Here is a 16,655-nt window from a genome sequence, read left to right on the forward strand (position 1 = left end):
TGAGAGTCAAGCTCATCAGCGGAATGTTTCAGGAGAGTTCCCTCAAGAGTCTCGGGAATTCGAGGACACTTGGGAGGTTAAAGATGAGGTTAAATCAGAGGCCACCAGAGATCCCAGAAGGGCAAAACCAGGGCACCTTGTCAGTAGTTGGTATGAGGGGCTGTCTGTAAAATTATATAGGATCTGGAAAGATGAAAGGCACCGTTGTATGGGGTAAAACTGCACAAAGCAGTGGCTGGGTAAGGAATCACTGACTTTCCTTCACTGCACTACCCACTATTACAGTTTAATCCATGAAGTTCCTACAAACTTCTCCCCTTCCCTAGACACCCTTCCGGCTCCCCAGGTGTGCGCATGCGCAGAGAGATTCCCAGCTGCCGCCGCAGGAGCCGGCAGGGCATCGATCGACTCCGTGCTCGACTCCTCGACTTGTCGGCACTTGATTGAGGCACGTGGTAACGTAATTTCCGGTAGCGGCTCGGTTTCCGGCTTTCGGTTTTTGCGGGAGCAGCGTAGGCCTCAGGTGAGTTGGAACGTGTTTTCGTTGCCCGTTTGCGACCTCCCCGCTACCGGCCGCCGCTGGGCCCGACGCCCGCTTGTGGGAGCCGGGAGTGGACGGGGCGCAGCGGTGGAGCCGGCGCGCGTTCGCTTCGGCGTTCGCAGAGGGGGCGGGGGGAGTTTGAGACTGACGCGCTGGTCCCGCCAGGACCCCGAATTTAGGAGCCTTGCCTCCGGTGGGAAGGGTTGGCATCGGGGATCGCGGGGCCGCTAACTGGGGCTACGGTGCTGAAGAGGCGGGAAGCCCCTTTTGGACTCTCGGTGCCCTTGCTCTAATGCAGACCACCATCAAAGCCTACATGAAATGTTGCGAGAGTCTTTCCTCTGAGGGATCTGCTTTAAGTTTGACCGAGCAATTCCTTCTCGTCGTTTTCACGACGTGAGCCCTTTTTCGGGTAAGGAGTGGGGGGCGGGGGTCGCAAGCCTGACAAGCATGACCTTTCACCTGTTAAGTGCGGTCCCTGCAGTGGGCCTGAAATTTGTGAAATGAAGGAATATGTGGGGGCACCCAAGGAAATAAAGCGAGGTCACAGTTTGCACCTGAAAACAACGTAAAAAGTAAAGTAGCGAGGTGAGTGTGAAAGAGAAGGGCGAGGAGGAATTGCCCGGCCTGATGTTTATTAGCTATCTGACCTTGGGCAGGTCCTTTAACCTGTAATAGCCATTAATAATAACAGCTACTTGAAGTGTTTACTGCCCGTGCCAGAACGGTGCTTGAAGTTTATGTGTCGTTCAGTCTTCTGAGTTTTACTAGGTAAATGATGTTAAACCAGCCCCGTTTTACCGCTATGGACCCGAGAGATTAAGGAACAGCTGGTGATAACCATAGATAGGGTTTGAATTCAGATGTGGTCTGTGCTAGAGTCTGAGCTCTTAACCATCACGCAGTACTGCTCTCTCTGAGCTCCCTAATTTCAATTCAGGCAGAATTAACCTTAGAGTCAGGACAGCTGGTGATAGTGTATATAAATTAAGTAATAAATAGGTACGAAGTGCTTTTGAAGTGCACCCATGAGGTATTGCTTGGTAAACTTTGTTAATGTTGTGTCTTGATTTTTACTGGGCATACATTTGCTAGTTTCTTTTTTATTTTTCTTAAAATCTACTCAATTCTAAAATAATCTCATTAAAAATTAAAGTTATTTCGTGAGGCAGATGAAAAAACTGTATTGCTTGTCACAAGTGAAAGATAAGTATAAAAATAAATGCATTGGTTGAAATAATCTTACTGAAATCTGCCTAGGTCCTGGTGCTCCATCAAGTTTTGAGCTGGAGAACTGTTTGTTTATTTGTTTGTTTGAAAAGGGCTAGCAAGTGTTGGAGAGGTTTTAAAGACTGCTAACAAACTAATATTTTCTGCACTTGGGATTGAAAGAAAATTGAGATGTTAATCCTTATGTCCTTATGCCATACAACAGTGAGTTAACGCTCTCCATTTATAACCGAATTATTTACTATCTCCTTAGGCTGTTTGGACCGTTTAACCCCAAACATGGATATAAGGCCAAATCATACAATTTATATCAACAATATGAATGACAAAATTAAAAAAGAAGGTAAGTGCTTTAAAAAAACATTTATTCACAACCAAAGCGTGTTTAATTACCAGCATCTGAAAACTTGTGCGGCTTCAAAACTTGTCATGTAGTCCTCTTTGTCAGTACCTGCAACAGTGCCTTGTTTCTTTTTGTGTGAGGATTTCAAGGCTTTTTAAAAGCAAAAATAGGTAGGGGCGGAAAATAAGTGGAATATGTTTACTAAAATGTGTAACTTTGTATAAATAAATGTGTGATGGAGGGTACTCGATGCAGTGTCATTTTATGAAGAATTTTGTCATTGTTTCTTTCACAAATAACTTGTTTCCCCTCTAATTTTGCTCAGAATTGAAGAGATCCCTGTATGCCCTGTTTTCTCAGTTTGGCCACGTGGTAGATATTGTAGCTTTAAAGACCATGAAGATGAGGGGTCAAGCCTTTGTTATATTTAAGGAGCTGGGTTCATCCACAAATGCCTTGAGACAGTTACAAGGATTTCCATTTTATGGTAAACCAATGGTAAGGCGATGTTATTATTTTGGGTATAATCACTGTTGATGGTGTGTTAAGTTTATAGACATATGCATGAAACTGGGTGTTTCTTTCTGCCTTAATTATGTGTTAGAGCAAGTTTGGTTTATTTTATTTACACATTTATGTTTATAAAAACACATTAGTAGTAGAGTTTGTAATTCACTTAGTTTATGACAGGCAATAACAAAATACAATGAGATATAGAGTGTTTATTTTTTTTAAGTTTACTTTTATTTTGAGAGAGAGAGAGAGAGAGAGTGGGGGAGGAGCAGAGAGAAAGGGAGACAGAATCCCACACAGGCTTCACACTGTCGGCACAGAGCCCAATGTGGGGCTTGAACTCAGGAACCCACGAACTGTGGGATTATGATCTGAACCGAAATCAAGATTCAGAGGCTTAACCAACTGAGCCACTCAGGTGCCCCAAGATGTAGAGCGTTTAAAAAAAACAATGGCAGTATTGGCAATCTTATCTTGAAAGAACTAGAAGTTAATAGCTCAAAACGTTAAAAAGAAACCTTTGTAAACTTATAAAATAATATAAAACAAATCATGGTCAAAGGAAATCCAGTTGATGTTTCAGAAAATAGCATAGTGAAATAACTCCTATCAGAAGCTAGACAGTCTAGAAAAGGCAGTGATCTGAGAAAAAATCATAGGTTTAAATTCATAGGTTTTGTTGGTGAATAACAGTGAACAGAAGTGAAATAGTTATGCGTAGAAAGTTTTAAACTAAGGAATGACATACTGAGATTCACGTTTAGCTGCTGGAAGAAGATTGGAGTGTGGGAGGGCTGGGAGGATGTAAGGGAACTCAGGCCGCTGGTGTAAGGGATGGTAGAGGATTGGATTAGAGTAGAGACAGGGTATAAAGCAAGGGTTTCCAAATGTGTGAATGAATACAGAGTACCTTGGGTGTGGATTTCTGAGTGCTTTTTTCTGGGACTGGGATGGGGAGGGGCCTTGGGGAAAGCCAGGGCCCAGAGTTGCAAAGCCCTGGGTCATCATTCTGCCATAAACTGGCTATATCTGTGCCCGGTGTGTTCATTTTCAGTACCTGTAAGATGTAAGCAGATTGGCTATTCTTTGGGCTAATTCAGAGGTTAGCAAAAACTTCATAAAGGAATAGATCATATTTGAGGCTATAGGTGTATGCACATACAGTTTCTGTTGCATATTCTTGTATATGTGTGTGGTGTATTTAACAACCCTTTAAAACCGTTTAAAAAAAAAAAAAGTCCTTATAGGCCATGGGCTAGATTTGGCCCATAGTCGGTAGTGCAGTTACTGGTCTAATCCCTTTATTTTAGAAATGGAGAATGAGGCACAGAAGTTGCCTACCTAGGTTATATTAATATAACCAGTTGCAGTGCAATCACACCCACTATTGTGATTTTTTTTTTTTTTTCTTCTAAACTAGGGATCCGAACACTGTCCTAAAGGGTCAGGTAGTAAATATTTTAGGCTTTGTGGGCTGGATGATCTCTCCAGCAACTTTTTTTTTTTTTTTTTTTTACGTTTATTTTATTTTTTGAGAGCGAGAGAGAGTGCGAGTGTGAGCAGGGGAGGGGCAGAGAGAGAGAGGGAGACACAGAATTTGAAGCAGACTCCAGGCTGCGAACTGTCAGCGCAGAGCCCAATGCAGGGCTCGAACTTACCAGGAGATCATGATTTGAGTCAAAGTCAGACGCTTAACCAGCTGAGCCACCCAGGCGCCCCCAGCAGCTATTTAACTCTGCCTTCATAGCAGGAAAAGCAGCCATAGATGGTATGCCAGTGAATGAATGTGGTTCTCTTCCAAAACACCTAATTTACAAAAACAGGTGGTGTTGGCTGTGGTCTGTAGTTTGAGGGCCTTTATGTAGCATGCTGTTTAATTCAGGAGTGGGCACTTTTTGTTACTGGAGCCAAGTTTTCCTTTTCTATCAAGTTCCCTTTCTCCCATCACTTCGTATCTGATGGGCATCATCTGTGTGGAAAAGCCCACCTCAGAAAACTGGGATTGTGCCTACGTACCTCCTTTTTGATAAAACGGTATTTCCTGAAACCAGGGTTTTTTTCTTAGTACGTATGAAGAAATAGCATAATGGAGATCTCACTTGGCAGGAGCATAAGACTGAGTTTTAGTTTAAGTCTAAAATTACATTAATGTGGAGGAACAATTTCATCCTGTAGAGGATTTTAAGGCTGTTTTGTTGAGATGACAAGGTTGCATGTGCCTATTACTCAGATACAGTAAAGCTAGAAATGGCTGTGTTTGGCACTGGCTTCACTTTGGCAACTAATGATTTTAAATCAATGGAAAAAGTCCAGTAGACTGATAGTGCATTGAAAGTAGTTTATGAGTTCCATTCTCTGCCTTCAGGAAGGTAGCAGATACTGCCAAATCTCCAGCATCCTGGAAGAGGGAGAAGAACATTCTTTGCGCTGTCTTGTTTGTGTTTATTTAGGTGGTTTTGGTTGCTCTTCTGTTTTAACTCCCAACGTACCAGATCAGAAATGAACAAAATTTGCTATAACTTGGAACTCATAACCCTAATTCAAGGATATTTGGTTATTTAATGCCAAAAACAGAAGAACCATCTTCCTAAGTGGCTTCTGTTATGAAACCTTTAGCATAAATGTAAAACTTGCCCCTTCTCTAAGCTCTGGGTGTACTGCTTTTATCGCTAATGGGTATTTAGTCTAGACCAGAGTTTTCCAGCATTGGCCCTTTTGAACTGAGTAACTCTTGTCGTGGTGGGCTGTCTTGTTGATTGCAGAGTGTTTAACAGCATCCCTGGCCCCTATCTACTACACGCCAGTAGCATGGCGACCCACAGTGTCTCCATTCGGTAGCACCAGCCTTCTCCTGTGGGCAAAATCACCTCTGATGTGAGAATCACTAGTGTAGACCAGGCAGCTAAGAATGGTGGCTGAGGTCAGAGATTTTCACAGGTGACTGTGTCATAAGGATAGACACAAGATCACCCAAGATCTGTTCAGGTCAGGGAGAAGGTTGAAGAACTAGGGCAGATGAGAGGGAGTCCTTGGGACTAAGTCAGCGTTAGTTTAAGTCTGTTCCTTCTGGTTAGATGATGCCATGCAAAACCACAGTTGTTTGCAGAGATAAGACCACTTAGAAACCCTGTGCTGCAGCAGCCGGGAGCAGCCAGAGAAAGTACTGAATACTAAGGTGAGGGTAGGCATGCTCTCCTCTTGCTGCCCCAGTATACTCATCTCTAGCTGAGGTAAAGAAAAGACAGACTTGCTTTTGATTTTGACAAATTTCCTCCTTTAAACCCATGATACTTTAGAAGGTCTCTGGTTTCCCTGCGGACTGAGATTAAATTCTTACTCTATAAGGCAAATTTAGATAGTAATTTGTAGGACTCTTGTGTTTGGATATGGTCAGAGAACTTGTTTCAGCTCATTCAGCTACAGAGAAGAAAGGTTTCCTTGAAGTGGAAGTTGCCGTTTGCAGATAGATGCACCCTAGAAAATAGTTGTAACTCCTAGCACCAATTTTGGGATGGCTGATTGAATCTAGCTGTGTGGTAATGCTCTAGGCCACGGCCGTGCTACTCGAAGTGTGGGCCCCACCGTCCACTTTGTGCTTCGAACAAGTACAGGATCTCAGGCCTCACTCAGACCTACTGCATCAGAATCTGCAGTCTTACAAGCACTCAAGGTAGTTGGAAAGTACATTAATGTTTACAAAATGCTCTCCTAGACCGGTGTTTTTAAATGCCTGCCTGCTGTCTCAGTAGCATGTCCCTGCTGGCTCGGGCATAGTAAGAAGGAGCAGGTGGCCTGGGTGCCTAGTTGCGATGCCATCCTTTGTTTCTTTTAAAAGCATTTTACAGTTTAAGTTGATGCCGCTATTGGTCATTTTGTTGAAAAATAATAGATCAGGGCACCTGGGTGGCTCAGTAGGTTAAGTGTCCGACTCTTAATTCAGCTCAGGTTATGATCGCAACGGTTTCATGGGTTTGAGCCCCACATCGGGCTCTGTGCTGACAGTATGCAGCCTGCTTGGGATTCTCTCTCTCCCTCTCTGCTCCTCCTGTGCTTGCTCTCTTTCTCAAAATGATTAAATAAACTTAAAAAATGTATAAAAATATTAAAAAATATATAAAAATAGCAGATTGGATTCAAAGGGAAATTCTTCTCAATCTTTAGTACTTAACTTTGAAAATCTCAAATTCCATATGACACATTCTACAGCTAATTGACACAGCTCGACCCTTATATTGAGACTCCCTGCTAAGCAGCAGACAACTTTCCAATGCACTTTTCTGTATTATGAAATGGAGAGAAGCAGTGGTGCAGATATTGCAAAGTTCTGTTATTCCCATATGAAAATGTGTGGGTTTTCTTCTGATAAACCTAGTTGAGTCTGACTTTGTCTAAAAATTGTGAATCATAGACCACAATTTATTTTCACTGGGTGTGTGTTAGATTTCCTTAGGGATGTGTTACAAACTAGCATGTAGTGTATTTGTGTAATGAAATTTGAAATATTAACGAGTAGTGTAAACAGCCTTCAGCGTAATTGAAAGTAACCTGTCTCCACATAATTAAAACAGCGAATCCAGTATGCAAAAACAGATTCTGATATAATATCTAAAATGCGTGGCACTTTTGCCGACAAAGAAAAGAAGAAGGAAAAGAAAAAAGCAAAAACAGTGGAACAGACTGCGACAACTGCCAACAAAAAACCTGGCCAGGTAAGACAGACCAAAGCTCCTGGGTCGGCTGGTGCTGCAGACTTGATGGAGGGGTCCGTGTTCCACTTACGGGAGGGTCTCTGAGGCGTGTGTGTATGTTTGTGCCTATGTGTGTTTCAAGGTGGACTTTTAAGAAGCTGGAATGGTTGAGTTCTTATAGGATTCCAAGACTTATGTTTAAGCACCAAATTAAAACATAAACCTGTACATCTGCAGATTTATATGAAACAGTTTTGTTTGAATTTGGCATCCAGTTCCATCGTTCTTCAAAATCTGTTAATATCTATTGGCTTATTTCTCAACTTCTGCCCGTAAATAATACTGTGGATACTATCTTTAATCTTGAGTATGCCACACAAAACTGCTTTCCTTAAACAATTTGGAAATTATAAATCTAATTTAAAATACCAAATAAAAGTAGTTACTTTTGGATTGAAAGTGATTAGAAATCAGTTTCACGAAGTATAATGGTCGACTTTTGTGTACTTGCTTTAAAAAAAAAAATTAAGAGGGGCACCTGAGTGGCTCAGTCAGTTAAGTGTCTGACTCTTGATTTTGGCTCAGTTCATGATGTCACAGTTTGTGGGATGGAATCCACATCAGGCTGTGCACTGACAGTGTGGAGCCTGCTTGGGATTTCTCTCTCCCTCTCTCTGCCCCTACCCTGTTTGCACTTTCTCTTTCAAAATAAAGTAAAAAAAAATTAAGGAAGACAGGTTCTTGGTTTCTCCATATATATTTCTCAGTAATTTTATATTTACATATTATAAATATGTAATTTTAATGAATTATTTTATAATCTTAAAGGTTAGAGGTTAAATTTTATGATATAGTCCTTAAAATTTAGGACTAGATCTTTCAAAATTAACTGATGAGTTAGTTTTAGTCAGTTAAGGTGGCAGTTCTTAAAATGGAATAAGAAATCTTTTTAAGTTAATGGGTTTAAGTTTTCAAATTTTAACATAAGTGTTCTTAGTTCAGGTGTACAGTATAGTGGTCCAACAATTCTATATGTTAGTGCTCATCATGATAAGTGAGGAGTGTATTCTTAATCCTCTGCCTCTATTTCACCCATCCCCCTCAGCCACCACCCTCTGGCAACCACCAAGTCTGTTGTCCGTAGTTAAGGGTCTGTTTCTTGGTTTGTCTCTTTTTTTTTTTTTTTTTTAACCTTTGTTCATTTGTTTTGTTGTTTCTGCAATTTCACATGGGTAAAATTGTATGGTATTTCTTTTTCTCTGACTTCTTTCACTTAGCATTATACAGTCTAGCTCCATCCCTGTCATTGCAAATGGCAAGATTTCATTTTTTTTATGGCTGAATAATGTTCCATTGTGTGTATATATGTATACATATACATACATATATATATCTGTATACACATATACCACATCTTTTTTTTTTAATGTTCATTTATTTTCGAGAAAGAGAGAGAGACAGAGCATGAGCCAGGAAGGGGCAGAGAGAGAGGGAGACACAGAATCTGAAGCCAGTTCCAGGCTCTGAGCCGTTAGCACAGAGCCTGATGCAGGGCTCGAACCTATGAACCATGAGATCATGACCGGAGCCAAAGTCCAGCGCTTAACCGACCAAGTCACCCAGGCACCCCCATACACCACATCTTGATCCATTCATCTACTGGTGGACACTTGGGCTGCTTCTATAATTTTTGGCTTTTGTAAATAATGCTGCTATAAACATCGACGTGCATCTATCCTTTGGAATTAGTGTTTTTGTATTCTTTGGATAAATATTCAGTAGTGCAATTACTGGATTTAATTTTTTGAGGAACCTCCATAGTTTGAATTCCCACCAACAGTGCACGAGGGTTCCTTTTTTTCCACATCCTCACCAACACTTGTGGTTTCTTGTGTTTCCGATTTTAGCCATTCTGACAGATATGAAGTGTTATATCATTGTAGTTTTGATTTCGTTTCCCTGGAGATGAGTGATGTTGAACATCTTTTCATTTATCTGTTGGCTTTCTCTATGTCCTTAGAGAAATGTCTGTTCATGTGTTCTGCCCATTTTTTAGTTGGATTGTTTTTTGGGTGTTGAGTTTTATCAGTTCTTAATATATTTTGAATACTTAACCCTTTATTGGATATGTCATTTGCAAATGTCTTCTCCCATTTAGTAGGTGGTCTTTTAAAAACTAACGTTAACTTTATGCAGTAATTAAAATTATAAACTCTTTTTTAGAGCGATTGGAAAAATTTTTTAAGTTTATTTTGAGGTAGAGCGTGTGCGAGTGGGGGAGGGCCAGGGGGAGAGAAAGAATCCTAAGCAGGCTCTGCACTGTCCACATGGAACCCCATATGGGGCTCGATCCCACAACCATGAGATCACGACCTGAGCCTAAATCAAGAGTTAGAACACTTCACTGTCTGAGCCACCCAGTTATACGTGATTGGAAGTTATAACTGTTTTCTCTTTGTTTTGTTTAGGGAACACCAAATGCAGCAAATACCCAAGGAAATTCAACACCAAATCCTCAGGTAATATTTTTCCCATGTGGTGCTTGCTCTTTAAAATAAAATTATAAACCACTACGATAATACACAACTTGCATGTCTCCAGAAACTGAAAATAATTCCTCTACGAAACATTAAATTATATAGCACTTTAATATAGAAACTCACTCCTCAAAACATTTTAGTTATTTTAAGGGAGAGAAAATGAAACCTGACTTTATTCTTTGCTTTCCATAATGATTCAGTGATGGAATCAAAATGACAGATTTTAAACTCTGCGAAGGCTGGGAGCAAGCATTTGTGTTTTCTCCACAGTACATCTGAAGCCCAGGGCTTTACAGACACACAGCTTGCGGGAATTGGTCAGGTGACAGGCTCTCTTTCCATACTAGTTGCCTGAAACACTAAACCATCTTTTCTAATAGAGCAAAGTTGTTTACGATTACCCTTGCTCGCTCTTCTGAGAACAAATACATGTCCCTTTGTATAGATGTTTTAGAAACCTTTTAGCAAATCTCCCTGCTGGAGGCCTCAAAGAGAAAGCTTCAATTATATACTAATGGTTTTCTCTTTGGTTCCTTGGATGCTCAGGTCTGACAAGATCCTTAAATCCAGAGAATTCCTTGCATCTCTGAGCTTTCCTTCTCTGACTTTAAGTTGTGTACATCTTCCTATATTATCTACTTCTCTTCTTTGAAGTCTTTCGGCAATTATAGTACAGTTTACAAATGCCAGTACTTCATTCTCTAAGCCTTAAGTTGTTCTTTACTCATCATGTCTTCTCTAAATGAAAGTAGTCTGAAGACAAATAGGCTCTCAGGTACAAGATGATCCTGTCTCTAGGTCCTCATAACCCCAGGTCGGGGTGCCAGAGAATTAGTTTAATATCTAACAATGGTGTTTGTTTCTACTTACTTGGATGGAAGTAGATGCTCTGTAGGTCTCATTTACTCGCAGAAAACATTGTCACCCAGTCGTGGCCCTAAGCGGTAGTTCCAGAGTTTCTTAAACGCTGGGAGGTTGTAAATAATGCAGAAGATTGAGTATCTGAGTGTTGTTCCTCGGGTAACCAGCTGAAGATGGGGGGCATTGCTGCCTTTCTAGTTAGGGTCTTTCAACTATGTAATCCAGATGGCAGAGTCCTCCCATTACAACTGAAACATTGTTTTCAGTACTATTAAATTCTTAAAACGTAATGAGATTTGCAGTCATCCAAATTTGCATAAAGTGACTTGAACGCCTCCTTAGTTGCTGTTAGGTTTATGTTTATTTGCATGGTGTCCTTGTTTTTCAGCTTTAGTGTTTGATGTAGTGCTACGATTTCGTGTTCCTTAATAAACTGGAACGTAGCTCTCTGAAGTTTAGATTTTAATGTGAGAGCTAAATGGCGTACTATGCTTTTCATACTGAAAGCTAACTTTGCTTTTTTCTTTGTAATAGGTCCCTGATTACCCTCCAAACTATATTTTATTCCTTAATAATTTACCGGAAGAAACGAATGAGATGATGTTATCCATGTTGTTTAATCAGTAAGTCTCTTCACAAACCAGTGTGTGTTCTGAAATCCTCCTAACAGGATGTGGAGCGCTTCCGTGGGTTGAATCCATTTATGTATCACACAGCAGTACTTCCAGGGTCACAGATTTGGTTGGGGATTAATCCTGAATTGAAGTCTGTCTGCAGAGTGAGCATATGTAAAGCTGAAGTACCTCTGATGTTTGAATTACTAATTCTAATTGATGAGTAAAGCAGGAAACCAAGCCTTGATACAATGACAAGAATAGAATTAGCTTACGTTATACCGACCCTTCTTTCACCATATTCCTAATTATATTTTAGACTTTTTCAACCTACTCAGGATTCTGGTGGTCATGTTACGTTTCCTAGACCAGTATTAGGAAGTTGCTTAGCAAATTTAAACACAGAACAGACATTTATGTATTTGATAGCATTTATGTAAATTGTTTCTCCTTTTACAGATTTCCTGGTTTCAAGGAAGTACGTTTGGTACCTGGAAGGCATGACATTGCTTTTGTTGAATTTGAAAATGACGGACAGGCTGGAGCCGCCAGGGATGCTTTACAGGGATTTAAAATCACACCTTCCCATGCCATGAAGATCACCTATGCCAAGAAATAACATGGGATAGTTGTCTTTAAGGGACTTGGTGTTATTTATAGTGTTTGTTTTGATAACATTTGGTCAGCCCATTTTAATAGTTGGGGGTGAGGGGGAGTGAAAGTGAAATTTTGGTGAATGATTTAAATAGCTGGTCTTTGTTTAGCCTGGTGAACTATGAAATATGAAGGCCTTAATTTTGTACAATAAACTATTATTTGTACTCTATACATAACGTTTCATTCATTTCACTGTCCTGTCAGCAAATGCCTACGCTAGTTTAGAACACATCTTACGGTGTATAAACCTGTCATAGGATGCTTTCGTAGTATTTTGGGGCAGCTAATGGCAGGGAAATATTGAATCATTTTAATAAAAGTAAAGGAGAATTAGATCAAGCCCTTGAATGAGATTTTCTGTAGTTTCCATCCTGCTGGAGTTTTTGTTAGTTTATTGGTTTTTTTAATTGAGTTGCATTAATGGTAAAAATAGGGGTGCCTGGGTGGCTCAGTTAGATAAGCATCTGACTCTTGATCTCGGCTCAGGTCACAATCTCATCATTCATAAGCTCGAGCCCTGTGTCAGGCTCTGCGACTGACAGCACAGAACTTGCTTGGGATTCTCTCTCGGTCTCAATAGACTAAAAAAAAAATTTTGCCCTGGGTGTTAGAAGAAAATGAGACCTGGGCAGGGTCTAAATTTGAAGTTTGTGCTCTTCAAATAAATGAGCATTGGTTTTTTTTTTTTTTGTTTTTTTTTTTTGTTTTTTGTTTTTTTTGCGGTTAGTAGGCATTTCACAAAGCTTTTCATTCAGCATTTAATTGAATAAAGGTCATTTCGGAGTAACTGTACTTATGTTTTCCAGGAAGAGAGAGGGAAAGGGAATGCTGTCTTCGAACTTCTCATTTTATGTTCTCATCCTCTTGATGTGGAATTGTTCTGAAGGAATACCTGCTTGGCTAATAATCTAACCTCTTCATTGAAAGACCTCCAAGGGAAAGAAGTTGCAATCTATAATATTTTTTTTTTTTTTAATTTTTTTTTTTTTCAACGTTTATTTATTTTTGGGACGGAGAGAGACAGAGCATGAACGGGGGAGGAGCAGAGAGAGAGGGAGACACAGAATCGGAAACAGGCTCCAGGCTCTGAGCCATCAGCCCAGAGCCCGACGCGGGGCTCGAACTCACGGACCGCGAGATCGTGACCTGGCTGAAGTCGGACGCTTAACCGACTGCGCCACCCAGGCGCCCCTCTATAATATTTTTTTTTTTTTTTTTTTTAAATTTTTTTTTTTTTCAACGTTTATTCACTTTTGGGACAGAGAGAGACAGAGCATGAACGGGGGAGGGGCAGAGAGAGAGGGAGACACAGAATCAGAAACAGGCTCCAGGCTCTGAGCCATCAGCCCAGAGCCTGACGCGGGGCTCGAACTCGCAGACCGCAAGATCGTGACCTGGCTGAAGTCGGACGCTTAACCGACTGCGCCACCCAGGCGCCCCCCTCTATAATATTTTTTAAGACACGTGGGCTGACTTGTAAAGGGTTGCCAGTTCTAATCTTGATACCTCGTAATTCTCAAACACCAGTTTTTAATTCTTTAATAGCAAAGGTCATTTTCTTTAGCTTTTGATTCATACCTAGGGTTATGATTCAGTCCCCTGCTAGTAGAACCATGGGCATCTTTAAAAGTGAACGATTTTTTGCACATATAGCACCATTAAAGTGACACTTGATTTTTTTTGTGTGTGTTTCTCACTATTTCCCTGAACAAAAGTTAGAATTTGTATACTTACGGGAAGTCTGCTTTTAGACATGTAGGTTTTTATCCCATCACTCTTGTGCGTACATAAGGAGGAAAAAGGAAAATCGTTTTTATTCTTAAAGCGGCTACATTTAGAATCTAACTCTTATTTGAATAACTTTAACTTAGTTGTCAAGTTCATGTACCTTTATAAAATGTACGAACAATGAATTACTAGATAAGACCATACTTCTGGTTGTTAGAGCAATGCCAATTGCTACTAATTTCTAACTCCTTATTCTCTGTGACTGTCCTTATCTTGTCTCAGAAAAGGTTTCACAGATGGCCCCTGCTTTGAGTGTCTGTATGAGAGAAAGTAGAAAGGTCAAGCTGGCTGGAGTGAGGTGAGAGTAAGGGGAATATGTAGGACTTTTTAAGGTCTCAAACTATGAAATGGGGAACTCAGATTTTTTTTAATTGAGTTATTTACAGACACTAAAATTCACCCATTTCTAATGAGTTTTGAGGAGTGACCCAGTTTGATGAGTTTTGACAATTGTATACAGTTGTGTGATAAGATACAGAGGATTCTGTCACCCCTCGTAAACAAAGGCTCCCTTTGCCCCTTTGCAGTTGATCTATTCCCCAGCCCCCAGCCCCATCCCTGACCATAGGCAACCACTGATTTGCTTTGTATCACTAAAATTGTGCCCTGTCTACAATGCTTTTGAAGTTCATCTCCATTGCGTGCATCAGCAGTTCTACCAGTGAATGGGCTTTGGGTTCTTTTTAATTTGGGGCTGCTAGAAATAAAAGCTTATGAACATTTACATGCAAGTCTGTGTGGACACGTTCTGTCAGAAGATTTTGAGTGCAGGAGTGACATCTGATTACTTTCAAAAGCTTTTTATTTTGATATAATTTCCAATTTATATAAAAATTGCAGAAATAGTACACGGCTCCCATAAACATACCTGAACCATTTAGGAGTGTGCTACCTTGACTCCTTGTTACCCCTTAACACTTCTGTGTATTTCATAAGTACAAGACCACCCAGCTACAAAACTACTGTATGACCAGCAAGATCAGGAAATCCAGTATCCCATCTGATCCACATTTTCCTGATGTCCCCAAAATGACCCAAGATTCCAACCAGGATCATGTGATATGTAATTGTGTCTCTTCAGTCTCTTGTCTGTTCCTCAGCCTGTGTGTAATCTTTCATGATTTTAATTGTATGTAGAGATTAATTTCAGCTGTATCTATACAATATTAGCTATAGCTATAGCTATGTCTGTACAATATTAGCTATACAATATATCTATACAATATTAAAAATGAATTTACAGTAGTACCTCTATTTGCAGTCCAGCAACTCCAAGTTTATTCTGGGCTTCCCCCTCTCCTTATTTGTACCTCTTTCTCTCCTCCCATTAACCTCCATGCATTTACTTATTTGCTTAAATCTCCCCAAATGTAGCCAAACTCTGGTAAGCAAGAGGGAAGAAGGGGAAGAAAAAAGGAGCCAACTATACTTTGAAGCTGATTTGATCAAGCTGGGATCTTCTGCCCTTCCTTCCCTTGCCATCTGTGGGAGTTGCCAGGAGTTTGGGAGGAAGTAGATGTGCCCGGCTGATGTGGGTCTAAACTTCAAGGTTAATTTTCAACTTTGACTGCATATCCGAATCATCCAGGAAACATTTCCAAATGCTGATGCCTAATCTACACCCCATATCAATTAAATCCCAATTTCTGTGCATGAAACCCAGTCATCAATATTTTTAAGGGCCCTGAGTGATTCCAACGTGAGCTAAGAACGAACAAAGCAGATTTCTACCTTTATGAAGTAGGTTGTAATGATTAGATCATTAGTTCAAATTGTATTTTTCAAAAGAAGCATATTGATAAGTAGAAGATAGGGTAAAAACTGGAAAGTTGTAAGATGCTCATGTTTTTTAACTTTAAAGCTTGAAGTATTTTCTGTGTGGTTATTTAGCAAATATTTTATCCCTTGGAAATATTGTATCCAGCAAATATCTGATGAGGAATGTGAAGCCCTGGCTTAAAATTTGTGCTGTAATTGATTTGCCCTTGAGCAGTACTTCTCAAACTTTCATGTTTCTCCAAGTCACTTGTGAGGCTTGTTAAGCTGTACATTGATCTGGCAGGACCGGAGTGGGGTCTGAGGGGCTTTGTAACACAATGCTGAAGGTGCCAGTCTGGGAACCATGCTTTGGTGGCAAAACCCCAGAGTCTCTGTGCTAATTTACTCAGTGAGTCTTAATTTTTGGGTGCTATGAATGAGGAGATTGTGACCTGAGCTGAGATCAAGAGTCAGATGCTTATCTAACTGAGCCACCCAGGCACCCCTATTTTTACCATTAATGCAACTCAATTAAAAAACCAATAAACAAAAACTCCAACAGGATGGAAACTACAGAAAATCTCATTCAAGGGCTTGATCTAATTCTCCTTTACTTTTATTAAAATAATTCAATATTTCTCTGCCTTTAGGGGCTCCAAAATACTACAAAAGCATCCTGTGAACCTCTTTTGGTTTTTTTCTTTATTTATTTTGAGAGAGAGACAGAGACAGTGTGCGTGGGGGAGGAGCAGAGAGAGGGAGAGAGAGAATCCCAAACAGGTTCCACACTGTCAGCGCAGAGCCCGACATGGGGCTCAAACCCACGAAACAGTGAGATCATGACCTGAGCGGAAACCAAGAGTCAGACGGTTAACTGACTGAGACACCCAGACGCCCCGAACCTCTTTTGAAATGTAATAAAACCGAAGGGCTTTCCCCAGGAAAAACAAAAATAAAAGCATACAATTTCAGGAAGGTCATGCATTCATTCAATGAATACCTATTTTTGAGTACCGAGGATTTTTCTGGGTGCTAATGATGGAGCAATGGGCAAGATAGACAAGGTCCCCACTTCCAGGAACTTTCATTGTGGTATCTGGGGAACAAGTGCCATCACGTGAA

At 40.4% G+C, this 16,655-nt stretch overlaps 1 protein-coding gene across 3 annotated transcripts; it reads left to right on the forward strand.

Moving 5' to 3' along the window:
* The first annotated feature begins 452 nt into the window (after positions 1–452).
* SNRPB2 (small nuclear ribonucleoprotein polypeptide B2) lies at positions 453–12,158 on the forward strand. 3 transcript variants are annotated; one of them, XM_047854212.1, is made up of 8 exons: positions 508–523; positions 840–953; positions 2,025–2,114; positions 2,440–2,612; positions 7,196–7,336; positions 9,784–9,834; positions 11,251–11,339; positions 11,790–12,158. In XM_047854212.1, the coding sequence occupies exons 3-8, from the start codon at positions 2,051–2,053 to the stop codon at positions 11,947–11,949; spliced, it is 678 nt and encodes a 225-aa protein (XP_047710168.1). In that variant the 5' UTR covers positions 508–523; positions 840–953; positions 2,025–2,050; the 3' UTR covers positions 11,950–12,158. The 3 variants fall into 3 exon arrangements, with proteins under 3 accessions (XP_047710167.1, XP_047710168.1, XP_047710169.1); XM_047854211.1 differs by lacking the exon at positions 840–953 and having other exon boundaries at positions 453–523; XM_047854213.1 differs by lacking the exons at positions 508–523; positions 840–953 and adding an exon at positions 978–1,129.
* The last annotated feature ends 4,497 nt before the right edge of the window (positions 12,159–16,655 follow it).

Source organism: Prionailurus viverrinus, chromosome A3 (genome assembly GCF_022837055.1).
Source record: "Prionailurus viverrinus isolate Anna chromosome A3, UM_Priviv_1.0, whole genome shotgun sequence".
Lineage (NCBI taxonomy): Eukaryota > Metazoa > Chordata > Mammalia > Carnivora > Felidae > Prionailurus > Prionailurus viverrinus.